This window comes from Doryrhamphus excisus, chromosome 12, assembly GCF_030265055.1.
Source record: "Doryrhamphus excisus isolate RoL2022-K1 chromosome 12, RoL_Dexc_1.0, whole genome shotgun sequence".
Lineage (NCBI taxonomy): Eukaryota > Metazoa > Chordata > Actinopteri > Syngnathiformes > Syngnathidae > Doryrhamphus > Doryrhamphus excisus.
In genome coordinates this window covers 11,715,115-11,729,792 of record NC_080477.1, presented here as the reverse complement: position 1 = coordinate 11,729,792, position 14,678 = coordinate 11,715,115, and the positions used below count along the sequence as shown (strand labels likewise).

The following is a 14,678-nucleotide window of genomic DNA, read 5'->3' as shown; positions in this document are numbered from 1 at the left end:
TAGCACTGCATCATTTGCCAGTAACATTAACTGCCGTGTTTCTGTGTGTGCTCATAGGAGCACAAGCTGATGCGGAACCAAAGCATAGTCGGATCCAAGTTACCGGACTTGAGTGAAGCTGCTGAACAGGAAAAAGGTGACTTTTCTTGTTTGCCCTTTTGCTCATTTGCTCAAGACCCTAAAGTGCCTTTGGAACAGAATGTGTCTGAGGGTGTGCACTTCCTGGAAAATCTGGTGATAATTATGTTTTTTTTTCCCCTTGGTGACACCACTTTACAGTCAACTCATAACAATCATCTTTTCATTGGACATTAAATAAATTCATTCATTTTCTACCGCTTATCCTCACAAGGGTCGCAGGGGGTGCTGGAGCCTATCCCAGCTGTCTTCGGGCAAGAGGCGGGTACACCCTGGACTGGTTGCCAGCCAATCACAGGGCACAATAAATACATATTATAATTATAGATATCTATTATAAAATTATATTATATTTTAAATGATATTATATTATAAAATCTGTTTCTGTCCATGGTCCAATCGAGACTAATTTACCCCATAGGGCAAATTATTATTTCATTCATTAATTTTCTACAGCTTATCCTCACAAGAGTCGCAGGGGTTGCTGGAGCCTATCCCAGCTGTCTTCGGGCGAGAGGCGGGTACACCCTGGACTGGTCGCCAGCCAATCACAGGGCACATATAGACAAACAACCATTCACACTCACATTCATACCTATGGACAATTTGGAGTCACCAATTAACCTAGCATGTTTTTGGAATGTGGGAGGAAACCGGAGTACCCGGAGAAAACCCACGCATGCACGAGGAGAACATGCAAACTCCACACAGAGATGGCCCAGGGTGGAATTGAACCCTCGTCTCCTAGCTGTGAGGTCTGCGCGAACACCGTTCCGCCCCATAATTATAGATATCTATTATAAAGTTATATTATATTTTAAATTATATTACAAAAATTATATTATATTATAAAATATATCTGTTTCTGTCCATCATGGTCCAATCGAGACTAATTTACCCCATCGGGCTAATTATTATTTCATTCATTCATTTTCTACCAAACATTCCCACTCACATTCATACCTATGGACAATTTGGAGTCACCAATTAACCTAGCATGTTTTTGGAATGTGGGAGGAAACCGGAGTACCCAAAGAAAACCTACACACGCACGGGAAGAACATGCAAACTCCACACAGAGATGGCCGAAGGTGGAATACGTAGAACTCGGGTCTCCTAGCTGTGTGGCCTGTGCGCTAACCACTTTTCCGCCATGCATCCGCTAATTATTATTGAATATTTGTTATTTTGTGTGGGGGGGTTTTCCCCAACATCATGACAAGCGAGACGCTACTACATCTGCCTACCTTGACCACACGTCAGTGGTCATGGGTACAACATCAATATATTTGATCATGAGCAGTTAGTAATCCTAAGTATACAATGATGTAGACGTGCTTCCATCATCAGACTTAATGTGTGTCTGTAGGACCTGCTTCTTCAACCAGCAGTGATGAGACCAAGTCTGACGCCATGCCAAACATCTCAGACGTCATGCTAAGAAAACTCAAACTTCACCGCGGCCTCTCTGGCTGGTGTGTATTAATCAATCAAAAACAGTATATATGTTTTTTTTTTATATAACACTGTACTCTTAGCTGACCTCTCATTTCATTCCAGTCCACCTCCCCTCACGGAAAAGGAAGTTGAGGTTGGTATCTCATCTATTTCACTTTTGACTGCACTTTATTTTTACTACATGGTTACTACATTGTCCTTATTTCTGTTATGCACAATCTTTTACTCACCATTAAGCTAAAAATATTCAAAAAGTATATATCAGACAAGAGGTTCATATTCTCCACTAGATTGACCAAATGTGCTGTTGCTATCTGCTATTATTATTATTATTATTATTATTATTATTACGTCAACTCTCTTGTACATTTACCAGGTGTATCCCAAAGATTCCCAAACTCTGTTTTGTTACCAACGTAGTTAATTACACGTCGTAAACACTGCTGCCTGGATGTGGTGGCATTTTGTCAACAGGAAAGTGGTTTTCTGGTCATGATCAGCCCAATGAGACTTTGGATTTCCTGTGGATAAAATGCAAACATGAGTGACGTTGTCTGGCTCTGGCTGTAGCTCCGCTGGTTGCTCCCATGGGGGGTCAGAGGTCATATGTTTCCTCCCAGCCAGGACTTTTTGCGTGTTTGGAAAATGTGCAACATGGCTTTGATGCCCAAGGTGAAAAAAGTCAGTATCACAGCTTTTCCTTCAGGTTGCGTCACATTCAGTGAATATTGATGCACTTAACCTTGGGAGAGTTTGTCGGTTCGCCACCTCATCAGTGCTTTATGTGCTGTTTAATGTGTCGTTCTGATGTCATTACCTCCCTGTAGAATGCATTTGTTCAACTATCACTGGCCTTTCGTAATGACAACTACACTCTGGAGACTCGCCTCAAACAGGCAGAGAGGGAGAGGAACCTGACTGAGGAAGATACGCAGAAAGAACTCGAAGAATTCAAAGGCTCACTGAAGGTTAGTCCTTCCAAATATAAGTATAACATTTCCTGGATGGGTCCCGCGGTAAACGATACAGTTCATTGGGTCTTGAGTATACACTCCTTGTGTTTTGTCACTTTCAGATGACTGCTCCACAGTGGCAGAACTTGGAACAGCGTGAGGCCTATCAGCGACTTATAGAGACGGTCGCAGTGCTGCACCGGCTGGCCACTCGCCTTTCCAGCAGATCAGAGATAGTTGGAGCGGTTCGACAGGTACGCTAACATGGACATTTGTATATTATAAAAAAAAAAATACAAAAAGTACCACAATAATGAACATACGTGAATATCAAATTTGTTTATTCAGCTTGTGTATTGGCTTTAAACACGTCCAGGTGTGCTGTATCTGACAGAGTTTGTATGCAAACATCTGTATGCTTTTGGATGTTTGTGTTTTAATGGTGAATAATTGCAGCTGATGCAGTCAAAAACAACGGTTTATTTCTATTTCTAGAGATTTATATAAACATTCAACTGGATCCATACAACTTCTCCACAAGCAAGTCCAATCTACTTTATTTATATAGCACATTTTATAAACAGAGTTTCCAAAGTGCTGCACAGACTAGTAAAAATAAAAAGTAATAATCCAAAACTAAAAGATCATTTAAGAAATAAAATAGTAAAATAGATATTAAAATATTAAAAACAAGAAACAAAGTAATAAAAGTATAAAAAATAAAAACAATAAAAACTAAGAACTAAAAGACACAGGACCATACGACTCACTCTGAGTTAAAAGCCAGAGAATAAAAGTGGGTTTTAAGACGAGACTTAAAGCGTTCGATGTTGGGGGCCTTTTTTACTTGGGAGGGGAGAGAGTTCCATAGTTTGGGGCCAACCACAGAAAAGGCTCGGTCCCTCCTAAGTGTCGTCTTAGGCACCACAAGTTGGAGCTGGCCCTCGGACTTCAGTGACCGCGCTGGAGAGTAAATTTGGATGAGGTCCGAGATGTATTTGGGGGCCAGCCCATTCAACGCCCATTCAAGTCGGAGCTTTTCTTCTTGTCATTCACATTTTTGGAGCAGGTCTTGAAAAAGAGTTGTCTTTTTGGGTTTTTCTAATATTTGGGTCAATATTGTGTTTTTGGGAGCACATAGAGTAAATTGGACGGTGTCCCAGATTATTTTGACTTTTTTTGACTTGTTATACTTTTTTTGCCAACAGGAGAAACGCATGAGCAAGGCTACCGAGGTCATGATGCAATATGTGGAAAATCTCAAGAGGACGTACGAGAAAGACCACGCTGAGCTGATGGAGTTTAAGAAGCTGGCCAACCAGAACTCCAATCGCTGTTATGGAGGGTCTGTAGAAACTGGAGGTAAACCCAAGGAAGTCATTACAATGAAGTTATATCTGAGTTTGGGTCAATTGTATTTATTGCATTATGCATTGGTGCATGCTGATGAAGCACTGCAGTCAAGTTGGGTTTTATCCCCATGAACCAAATAGGAGACAAATATAGTGGTATAGAAAAGTTTGGGCACCCCTGGCAATTTTCAAGATTTTCCTTTTATAAATCACTGGTTGTTGGGATCAGCCATTTTTAATTAAATATAGCAGACAAACACACAGATGAGAAGTGGAATGTAGTTTATAGGATGTGCCATAATTATTTAAACAAAAGTGGTCATGTGCCTAAATTTTGCCACCCTTATTTTATTGATTGGAATCCCTTAAAAGTAATTATTGGAACATAATTATTTGTAAGGTCTTTGACTCATGGCGAAAAAAGAGGACATTCCAGCATTCCAGGACAAATAGTTGCTACCCACAGTAACATTTGGTGGTGGTTCCATCATGCTTTGGAGCTGTGGGGCCAGTGCAGGTACTGGAAGGTTCTCGTCAATATCAGCAGATTCTTGCCAACAATGCTCAAGAATCAGGGATGGAGACTTCCAACAAGACAATGACCCAAAACACTGCTTAAATTCTACCAAGGCATGCATGCAGAGGAACAATGTACAACGTTCCGGAATGGCCATCTCAGTCCCCAGACCTAAATATTATTGAAAATCTGTGGTGTGACTTAAAGCAGGCTGTTCATGCTCGGAAACCATCAAACCTGACTCAACTGGCGATGTTTTAGAAAGAACAATAGTCATAAATACCTTCAACCAGAATCTAGAACCTCATTGCAAGCTATAGGAAGCATTTATTTCTACAAAAGGAGTTTCTACTAAATATTGAGGTAATTTTTTGTTGGGGTGCCCAAATTTAGGCACCTACGTACTTTGGTTTAAATAATTAATTGCATACTTTCTGTAAATTCTATAAACTTCATTCCACTTCTCATGTATCACAGTGTTATATGATATATTCAACTGGAATGGCTGATCCCAACAACCAGTGATTTATAAAGGAAAATCTTGGGAATTATCAGGGGTGCCCAAACTTTTTCATACCACTGTATATTGTGAACATTTGAAGAACATTAGTTAACAATTCTGATGACTACAGACACAGCCAAATTAGATTGCATCTAAAATGGCATATACTATGTTTCTTCATAAAGATGATGGAGTTCCACGGCCATCAAGATCCATGTCACTCACTCTTGGAAAGGTAAAGATCTTTCTGGATCTAAGAATCCCTGTGCATTCCTGTGTAGCAAAGCCAATTACCAATATACACCTTTATGTCACGCTAACATGGCACGTTTTGTTACCTGTAGGCCCTACCCAGACGCAGAGTCAGTGTCGCTGTGGTACCAAAGTTTAACCTCCTGAACATCCCTGGTCAGACGCCACCCACAAGCGGACCCAACTTGCCATCAGCCTCCACTCCTGGCGCTGCTCTTCCTGCCTTGGTAAGTCTTCCCTTTCCTTACCTCAACTAAATTGGATAGCATTGTTTGCCTTAAATAAATTAAGTAATTTTAAGTTAATTTAAGTAAATCTACTTAAGTACTTAAGTAAATTTCCATATACCGTCATCCCTCGCCACTTTGCTTTTTGAATTTCTCTGGATTCACTTTATTACAATAATATACAAATAAATCATGCTGTTTTATTGTTGAAATTAGTATTATATTTTTAATGGGATATGCATATTGAAGCATGTTGTTTTACCTAACTTAAGTATTTACATATTCTTGTTGATGGGCTCACCTTGCTCTGTATTAATATTCCCAAACGTGGGCTGTGGGATTTGACTTTTTCCCTCCTCCTAACTTCTACTACGTTATCTTCCTTTGCTCCTCACCACGCCCTGCTTTTTTGCTGTGTGTGTGTATGCTAGCAGCCCCGCCTCTACCCACCATGACTCTACAAAGAATGACTTCTGCATTCAAATTCCATTCTTGAATTTGAATTTCGGTTTCAAACAGGAGTCAGATTTGCAATTCAAATCTGAATTCCATGAAATTACTGACGCATAAATGAGGTGTATGCAAGAATGAAGCTTTATAGTATATAGCTAAGACATTAATTGTATTTTAAACATATTGTCATTTCCACTGTCCATGTATATTGTTTATTTGTTTATTTTAGAAAAGTCATCGAGGAAAGTGAAATTCTTTGTTTTATTTAGAGTACTCCTGTCTTTGCAGAGTGAAGCGAATGATGTGAAAGGCAACTCATCACCCGAGTCCACACATCAGACAACGACTGAGTGGTAGGTTATGAGCGCAAACACGCACAAAGTAGATGATGTGCACACAAGACCACCTGACGCCAAGTCACCAATTAATATTTCCAACAATGGATGACATAAGCCTGAAAAAGCATTTTGTATCACAGAGGGAACTTTGTCTGTGTGACCTAGAGGATGTGTTAGGGGAGTGGCAAAACTTGTGAAAGATGAAAATGAAAGAAAAACTAACATCAAATCCTGCAGTTGCTACCCTGGCTCCTAGTCTAAACACAAAGATTTGATTAAATCCAGAGTCAGTGGTCCGGTCACATCCTGGTTACAAAGGGACTGCATGTAGAAGATCCATAACAAACTTTGTATTCTGTCTGCCAATCAGCCATTGCTGCAGTTCATCAAGTCCATGTTGTGATGGACATGCTTTCCCAATGTTTTGCCACGATACTGTCAATGTGCAAGGCCTAACTGTACTTTTCCTATCTGAAACAATGCAGTGGAAAGAGCGTGTCGGAGCAGGAAGGCGAACCGGCCAAGCCTGCAGTCAACTTAGAGGAGATCAGAGCTGAGATCAGGGCAGAGATCAAGGCAAAGATTGAGGAAGAGGCGTACAATAAAGGGTGAGGCCTTCTCTGCACCTCCCTTGTTAAGCAAACACAGGACATCCATTATAGATATGTCTATCTTGGAGATAGAAAGTGATGACATCATTTAAAAAAAAAAACATGCAAAGACATGACAGAATCTGTCTATGGAGTTCCAACTCTACAATAACAATTCAATTCAATAATCAATTCGGCAACTTATTCTTGGTCATTTTACGCCACTTTTGGTGCATGCATTTCACCACTTCCCAAAATAATTATTAATTTTTATTGACATAATCGGACTAGGGCGGCACGGTGATCTAGTGGTTAGCATGCAGACCTCACAGCTAGGAGACCAGGGTTCAATTCCACCCTCTGCCATCTCTGTGTGGAGTTTGCATGTTCTCCTCGTGCATGCGTGTGTTTTCTCCGGGTACTCCGGTTTCCTCCCACATTCCAAAAACATGCTAACAAACACTCCAAATTGTCCATAGGTATGAATGTGAGTGTGAATGGTTGTTTGTCTATATGTGCCCTGTGATTGGCTGGCCACCAGTCCAGGGTGTACCCCGCCTCTCGCCCGAAGACAGCATTCAATTCTCTGACATGATACATGGGCAAACGGACTAGCTAGTTAGGCGCTTGTTTGGCCACATGATAACCAAATATATATGAATATATACTACAGTATATGAAAAGACATATTTTAGTCAGAAACAAAATTCTATGAAAACCAGGGACCGCGTTAATCAAGGCTCCACTGTATTTGGAAAAAATACAAACTGAAAATGAAAACAGCCATTAACATAGCAAAGGTGCAATAAGTCGTGTGCACGTCTTAAAATACTACAATACTTTGCCGAAACACCTTTCACAACATTCATTCAAAAGTGCTCAAATGTGTCAAATAATGTCTTCCTGCTGCAGGCCACCTCATAATTTTAAGTGGATTTATGCTTCACTGTGGCTATCATATTGTTATGGAGATATTTTGCCAAAAGTAAGTCAGTCTATAAGAAAAGGCGACCATTTTTGTTCCTCCAAATGGGTGTATTTCATTTTCAACTAAATTGTACGAGGTATTTTTTATGAGATTGATTGATTGATGACCTCACAGCTAGAAGACCAGGGTTCAATTCCACCCTCGGCCATCTCTGTGTGGAGTTTGCATGTTCTCTTCGAGCGTGCGTGGGTTTTCTCCGGGTACTCCGGTTTCCTCCCACATTCCAAAAACTAGGTTAATTGGCGACTCCAAATTGTCCATAGGTATGAATGTGAGTGTGAATGGTTGTTTGTCTATATGTGCCCTGTGATTGGCTGGCGACCAGTCCTGGTTGTACCCCGCCTCTCGCCCAAAGACAGCTGGGATAGGCTCCAGCACCCCCAGCGACCCTTGTGAGGAAAAGCGGTAGAAAATGAATGAATGAATTAATGATCGATTGATTGATTGAACAATGGGGTTGCATTTTGGTGGCGTTCTATATCTAGTGGATATGTTGGCTGCTGTTTGAATTTCTAGTAAATGTGACTATCTTCAATGTAGCTACCAAGAAGGACTGAAGCAAAACAAATCAATCCAGGAAGAAAAGAAAGAGGACGAGCAAGCTACGGAGAAGTTGCTGGAATCCAAAATCAGGGATGAAGAAAGCGGAAAGAAGATGGAAACAAACAGGTGAGCAAACATCGACAACATCGAGTGAAGTAAAAATATATAATAACATAGAATAAATATTAACATTTGTCAATATTAAATGTTCTTGTGTAAAAATCAGTAAATTTGGAAATGTCTAATTAAATATAAAATGAGGCTGCCACAAGCATCTCCTCTTGACTTGGTAGTGCACAACACCAGTGTACCAGTTTCTTTGTGAGCATGTCACCAATAATAGCATTTTTACAGAATCATTTACTATACATCCCAGACATTTTACATTGGGGTTGCCAAGGTGAGACCATTGCTCACATAGGGGCGGCAATAAGTTGGTACCAGAGTTAGAAAGGCTTAAAGTTGGACTTCGAAGCCATTATATGAGTCTCTAAACCGATTAGAATTGGTTTTACCATATAAACCAGCAGTTTTATATGACCTATATGACTGTCCAATGTTTGCTTTTGCAGCCTGTTTACAGACTGTAAACATTGTTTCTTAACAAGTGTTTGCTACTGTTGTGATCTTACAATCAAAGTGTTGCTGGTAGAACCAGAGAAGCCCAAATGAATGACAGAGACAAGGAAAAACCTCCTCTATGGAGACTGTATGTGGGGCAGCTCTCTGCCTCAACCAGTTGGGTGATATGGGTTGACATGATATTTTTAACATAACTCTTTATGGTATTGTGACTGCTACAAAGCCTGAAAGTGAATATTTGTTTCTCTTAACAGGAGGATGGAGGAAGTCCTGGTTCTCCTTCGTCGTGTATGTCCCAGAATTTTGTGGAGTAAGAGACTTCTCTGCCTGGCCCTGATGTTTTTTCTGGTTATGTGTTTGGTTATCATCATTTTCACCTTTTTCACTGACTACCACAACAGGGGTGAAGACACATAAAAGAAAAAGCACTTTTGTCAAGTTAGAACACAATGTTTGAACCAAAGAATCATTGTTTCTGCCAATGTATTCATCTTTGACAAGGTTTAGAATGGAAATCAACACAACTGTTTTTCTGTAGGGACCAAATACAATTCTGGTACTTGTGAATATGATGAATATGGCACCTTCAATAGTCATATAGACACATAAAAATCCCCTGACTTATTACCAGCCGATTTAAAGATATGTTTTTATTATTTATATTTTATGTATTTAAAGATTTCAAACTACAAATGAGTTTTCTAGAGTGCAATATTGTCTTGCAATCAGGCTGTCCTTTTGTGCCATTTTTTGGATTGCATCTTCGCAGCACTGGGAGATGTTGTACTCTGTTTATTTCTAACTACTTTCTCACACGTATGTCTGTTTGTGCAGTCAACTCTGCAGAGATTTGCTCTGACAAGTCACCTTGAAATAAAGGTTTGTGATAACATTACATTGACTTATTCATGGAAAAATGAATTGACTTCACTGATGTCCATCAAAAGCGAGCATTCTTACGTTTTAAGGAGTCTTTGATACAGTTATCCTCACCCTTGGAGCTCCCAAATGTGTCTTGTTAGTGGAATAAGCAGACAAGGATGCTGAGGCTGCAGACTGTTGTTGTACTTGGCCGTGAAATAATCTGGCAGATAACGTTCTCTGCAAGGTCAAGGTCACTTGATGGATTCATTCACAAACAATACAAAACTACGACATCGGAGGTGCAGGGGAATCTAGGAAGAGATGGGAGTGACAGGTGACAGATCTTGGAGGTCATTTTTTATTTTGTATACAAAGAGAAAATCCTGGAGTACATTTGGGTCACATAGAGTAGGCTAAGTTGACTTAGAAAAACAAAACTGTTCTTAATCATTACAAATGCTCTTAAACTAAAGAAAAGATTCTTCTCTTGACATGAATAGAAAATGTTCTTTTCTTTTTTGTACTTAACGATGTCCGTGGCACACCAATGGCACACAAACAAACCATTTGCGTCATTTTCCATGCTGTCGTGATATGCGGAGAGATGTTTTTGTGGAAGCGGGATCATGAGAGGATCCTGGCCATGTTCATGACTCTGCAAGTTCTCATGGGAGGAAATCATTTGGAGCGTGTGTGCAATGTCAAGTGTCACCGACGCAAAATGTGTTATTGTGTGAACGGGTGACACGGGTGTAAGATCACACCTTGATTCACTTTTAAATTACACACCAGTTTTTTTCCATGAGGTATCGTTGCACATGTGTACTTTTATTTTTAATACATTGTTGTTAGGTTGTGTCTAAGATGAAGGGGTGGCAGTCATGTAGAACTTACAAAAATTAATAACATGAAAAAAATGTCCACTGAACTGAATTTAAATACAGAATGTATTTTCTGTATGATTCCAATCGATCTGACTAAATTTTTCGCTGACTAAATTTTTTTAATTATTATTTATTATTGTCCCTGCTGGTTAGTTGGTTCCATAAGGGTTCAATATTAATAAACTGAATATTTTTTATAGTTTGAACATAGAAAACCCTCTTTATGACTTTCTTAATACAGTTTTTACAGTTTTTAGAGCCCATAAACATGAAATAACACCCCTATAGTCACCATTACTGAGTAACCAGAATGCTACATAGTAAGGGAAGGAGGAAGCTGTATAATTTTTTTTTAATTTAGTTGACTTTACCGCACATTACTGATACATGTAATATACACTCAACACTTTTTGATCATATTTTCATGAGCTGAACTCAACTATGTACACAAATTGACGTTTTATGTACCCAAATCTGTTGAAATCTGTTAGTGAACATAATTGATTATTCATAATTCACCAACGCCCTGTGATTGGCTAACGACCAGACCAGGGTGTACCCTGCCTCTCGCCCAAAAACAACTGGGATAGGCTCCAGCCTGGGATAGGATCCAGCCTGTGAGAATAAGCGGTAGAAAATGAATGAATGAATTCACCCCCCCTCACCCACAGTTAAAGTGCAGTTTTATATACAATAAAAAAACAGATATTTTTGTCCATTATTGTATTTATTTGCCTTTGGACGATTATGCCAGTCCAGGGTGTACCCAGCCTCTCACCCGTATTCAGCTAGGATAGGTTCCAGCATACTTCTGTGAGGATAAGCAGCAATGAAAACGGATGGATGGATGGATGGATGGATGGATGGATGGATGGATGGATGGACGAGTACGATAAATAATTCATACAAATGTAAGCTTTTTCAAAACAGCTGTTGCCTACTGTTGAACTTGGTGTCCTGTCCACATCTTTTATCCCTGTGTTTAATGGCCCTTGCTCTCGGAGCATCTGGTGGCTCTTGATTCGACCTTTGATCCAACGTCCCTCTTCCCTTTCCCTTTCCTTAGTTTCTGGCAGAGCAGAGCACACTCAGTGTGCCCAGTGAAAAGGAGTCACTGCTATTTAACCCTGTCTTTTGGCTGTCACACACACAGCACTCAACACTGTCTCGAAACATTGGCTGTCATGAAGACCATTTGGTTTTGGATTGCTTTCGCGCTCTCGATCTCTGATGTCTTCTCTGAAATCAAGGAAATCAAACTCAGAGGTAAATGCTCTATAACTTTAGGTGTTTTATATCCTTAAATACTTGTGAATGATTTGTTCTATGCTGTTTCCAGTCTTCCCAGCAAACACCATTGCTGGGGTGTTCCAGGTTAGTTATCTGAATGAGCTCAACCAGCCTGAGTATGCCTTTAATACCACGGACGCCCGTGACCTCTGCTTATCTCTCGGAGTCAACATCGCCACTAAAGACCAAGTCATGGCTGCCCTCAATAGGGGTTTGGAAACATGCAGGTAAGACCTAAAGCACTGAAATTCTCTAAATAAAAGAAAAGAAAATGCTGATTAAATTAATGTTCATTATGCTTCAGGTTCGGATGGATCGATGAGCATTTTGTAGTCATCCCCCGTGTCAAGGCACTTTCTAATTGTGGACAAAACCAGACCGGCTTGGTCAAATGGAGAGCTGCTGTTACCCGAAAATTTGATGTGTTTTGTTTTAATGAATCAGGTATATTTGCATGAAAATATGCTACTATGATGCCAAACTAATCATTGTGATTGTGTTGAGTGCTGTGTGTGTGACAGCCAAAAGACAGTAATCACAATGGGCAGTAATCTATTTATTCTCCACGTTAGTATTTTTAATTTTTAATTTTTAATTTTTAATTTTTAATTTTTAATTTTTAATTTTTAATTTTTAATTTTTAATTTTTAATTTTTTATTTTTTATTTTTTATTTTTTATTTTTTATTTTTTATTTTTTATTTTTTATTTTTTATTTTTTATTTGATTTGATTATTTATTTTGATTATGATGTCTTGTTGACAAGAAAATATTGTCCCAAGTCAATGAAACCATATTTCTAATAATAATTTGGTAGTATCACCTGATAATTTTAATAGTAACTGCTAAATGTTATTCATAAACTTCATCACATCTCCTCTTTCATTTTTTTTTTACAGCATCACAACTAGAGGCAGAAAATTGGATTTTGGAGTCCGCTAAAAACCCCACACTCCCCCCCTTCCTCAATATTTTCAACTTTTCCTTGCCCTCTGACCTCTCACTGCTGGACAGCTTGGATGGGGTAGAGCTTGCCCGTGTAGTCGGAGGTGAACAAAGCTCTGGGAAAGGTATGCCACTCGCTTGTATTAATTACAGTATATGGTATCATTGTTTTTCCACTCTGTATTCATAACTTCGTTATTATAACTCTGACCTGTCATATTTAACACTTACAGGTAAAGTGGTGCTCATCACGTCAGCGTGCGCCATCCTGCTTCTTGCAATTGCCGTCTTTGCGTACTTCAAAATGTAAGTTGACTGAATTCAAATTGATCAGGCATTCCAAATCATTCGCCAAAAATATTGGTATCTTTAGAAAAACATTTTTTTGCATTGTTTGGCATGCCAATATTGTGGCCATGACTTTTTGTACAAAACATTTGTTCAAATCAATCACATTTTACACCTTACTCTCTGCAGCTGAGTGAATATGTTAAAGAGGACCTATTATGCTTTTTCCACTTTTCTGACCTATAAATGTAGTTAGAATGTAGTATTCTTGTGTTAAACAATATCAAAATTTCAGATAATGAGGTTTGCATATTTGGAAGTGATCCCTGAAAGAAGTTTGGGATAGCTCAAAACGCTTGGTTTCAAAAGGCGTGGTAAAACTGCCCCTTTGTGATGTCACAGAGGGGCGGACTTCCTTATATATTGTTCATAGTTAGGAAGCACTTTGTTCGTGTGACCAATCACAGCGTAGTGGGAATGCCCGGAGGCAAAACAGACTGTTTTGTCAGGAAGCGCAAATCATAGGAAATACAGCTGGAATAGGTGCAGATTCTGGAAAATCTAGAAAGTTTTCTGTGCTGGTTATTGTGTATAGCTGCTCTATAGGAGTCCACAACTCAATACAAAGGGTCATAAAATGAGCCTAATACTTTAATCTAAAATCTAAAATCTAAAATCCACTTTAATATCTCTGACACAGTGTCAATGAAAACTGACCTTTGTTGTGTTTGTAAAGGTAAACAAATATAAATCTTGGATTGGATCTTATTAGATTGTGAATGTGGTCATGTATAATACGGCGTATCTTTGTTTGTCATGATTGTCAGCAGAAAGAGGAACGTTCATAGAGCTGATGTGAATCAGAAGAGGGACTACATCGAGGCCAAAGAGTGGACAAGTGTGAAGATAGCAGAAAAAGACGATAAGAGATAAGTTGGTGACATTGCAAGTTGAACGGATAAAGTAACAATATCTGGACTGCAACATAATGTGATTTTGCCCCCATGTATATTTGTTTTTCTTAATTCATCTTGTCTATTGAATTCATGTGAAGTGATTCTCGGATTGTATTGCTTAGATACTTCAAGTACATGCAAGAAGTGACAGTTTAAGGACAAATTAGACGTTGTGTATTTGTGTAATCCCATTTGTTTAAATCTTGCTCAGCAAGTTCCTTTTTGTGCCTTGTGCAAACAGTAAAGGACAAATCTCTTGTTTGAAATCAAGTGCAAATGTTTATAGCGTCACAATGACTTTGTGTGAAGATGGATTGTGTGCACTTCACACACACACACACACACACTGACCAGTCATACTGCTTGTTTAAACCTGTAAGCCAAGAGATTTAAATTAATGTTATTTTTCTCACGCTGCTGCATCTCCTTTGAAGTGTTCTGACATCTCTCAGAAAACTATTATTTTTTTCTTCTTGTCAACTTGACATCAGTGAAGTATGACCGCATATTTCTTTGATTGCATTTCAACTACGGGCACTTAATAAAAAATGCACATGAG

The 14,678-nt window shown here is 39.1% G+C and overlaps 2 protein-coding genes across 3 annotated transcripts in view; both read left to right on the top strand.

Moving 5' to 3' along the window:
• The window catches only part of mrvi1 (murine retrovirus integration site 1 homolog), a 28,212-nt gene extending 18,424 nt beyond the window's left edge, over positions 1 to 9,788 (top strand). Inside the window, exons 26-37 of the mRNA XM_058089062.1 lie at positions 58 to 136; positions 1,508 to 1,613; positions 1,699 to 1,729; positions 2,424 to 2,564; positions 2,672 to 2,803; positions 3,758 to 3,911; positions 5,106 to 5,155; positions 5,265 to 5,399; positions 6,141 to 6,205; positions 6,676 to 6,798; positions 8,309 to 8,437; positions 9,148 to 9,788. Of these exons, the coding sequence (XP_057945045.1) occupies positions 58 to 136; positions 1,508 to 1,613; positions 1,699 to 1,729; positions 2,424 to 2,564; positions 2,672 to 2,803; positions 3,758 to 3,911; positions 5,106 to 5,155; positions 5,265 to 5,399; positions 6,141 to 6,205; positions 6,676 to 6,798; positions 8,309 to 8,437; positions 9,148 to 9,310 (1,308 nt within the window). The 3' untranslated portion in view covers positions 9,311 to 9,788. The remainder of the gene's footprint in view (positions 1 to 57; positions 137 to 1,507; positions 1,614 to 1,698; positions 1,730 to 2,423; positions 2,565 to 2,671; positions 2,804 to 3,757; positions 3,912 to 5,105; positions 5,156 to 5,264; positions 5,400 to 6,140; positions 6,206 to 6,675; positions 6,799 to 8,308; positions 8,438 to 9,147) is intronic.
• A 1,953-nt stretch (positions 9,789 to 11,741) lies between these two features.
• Positions 11,742 to 14,677, top strand: lyve1a (lymphatic vessel endothelial hyaluronic receptor 1a). 2 transcript variants are annotated; one of them, XM_058089066.1, is made up of 6 exons: positions 11,742 to 11,907; positions 11,981 to 12,158; positions 12,236 to 12,375; positions 12,830 to 13,000; positions 13,109 to 13,181; positions 13,994 to 14,677. In XM_058089066.1, exons 1-6 carry the CDS (start codon positions 11,826 to 11,828, stop codon positions 14,094 to 14,096), a joined length of 747 nt encoding a protein of 248 aa, XP_057945049.1. In that variant the 5' UTR covers positions 11,742 to 11,825; the 3' UTR covers positions 14,097 to 14,677. The 2 variants fall into 2 exon arrangements, with proteins under 2 accessions (XP_057945049.1, XP_057945048.1); XM_058089065.1 differs by having other exon boundaries at positions 13,991 to 14,677.
• Position 14,678: the final 1 nt, after the last annotated feature.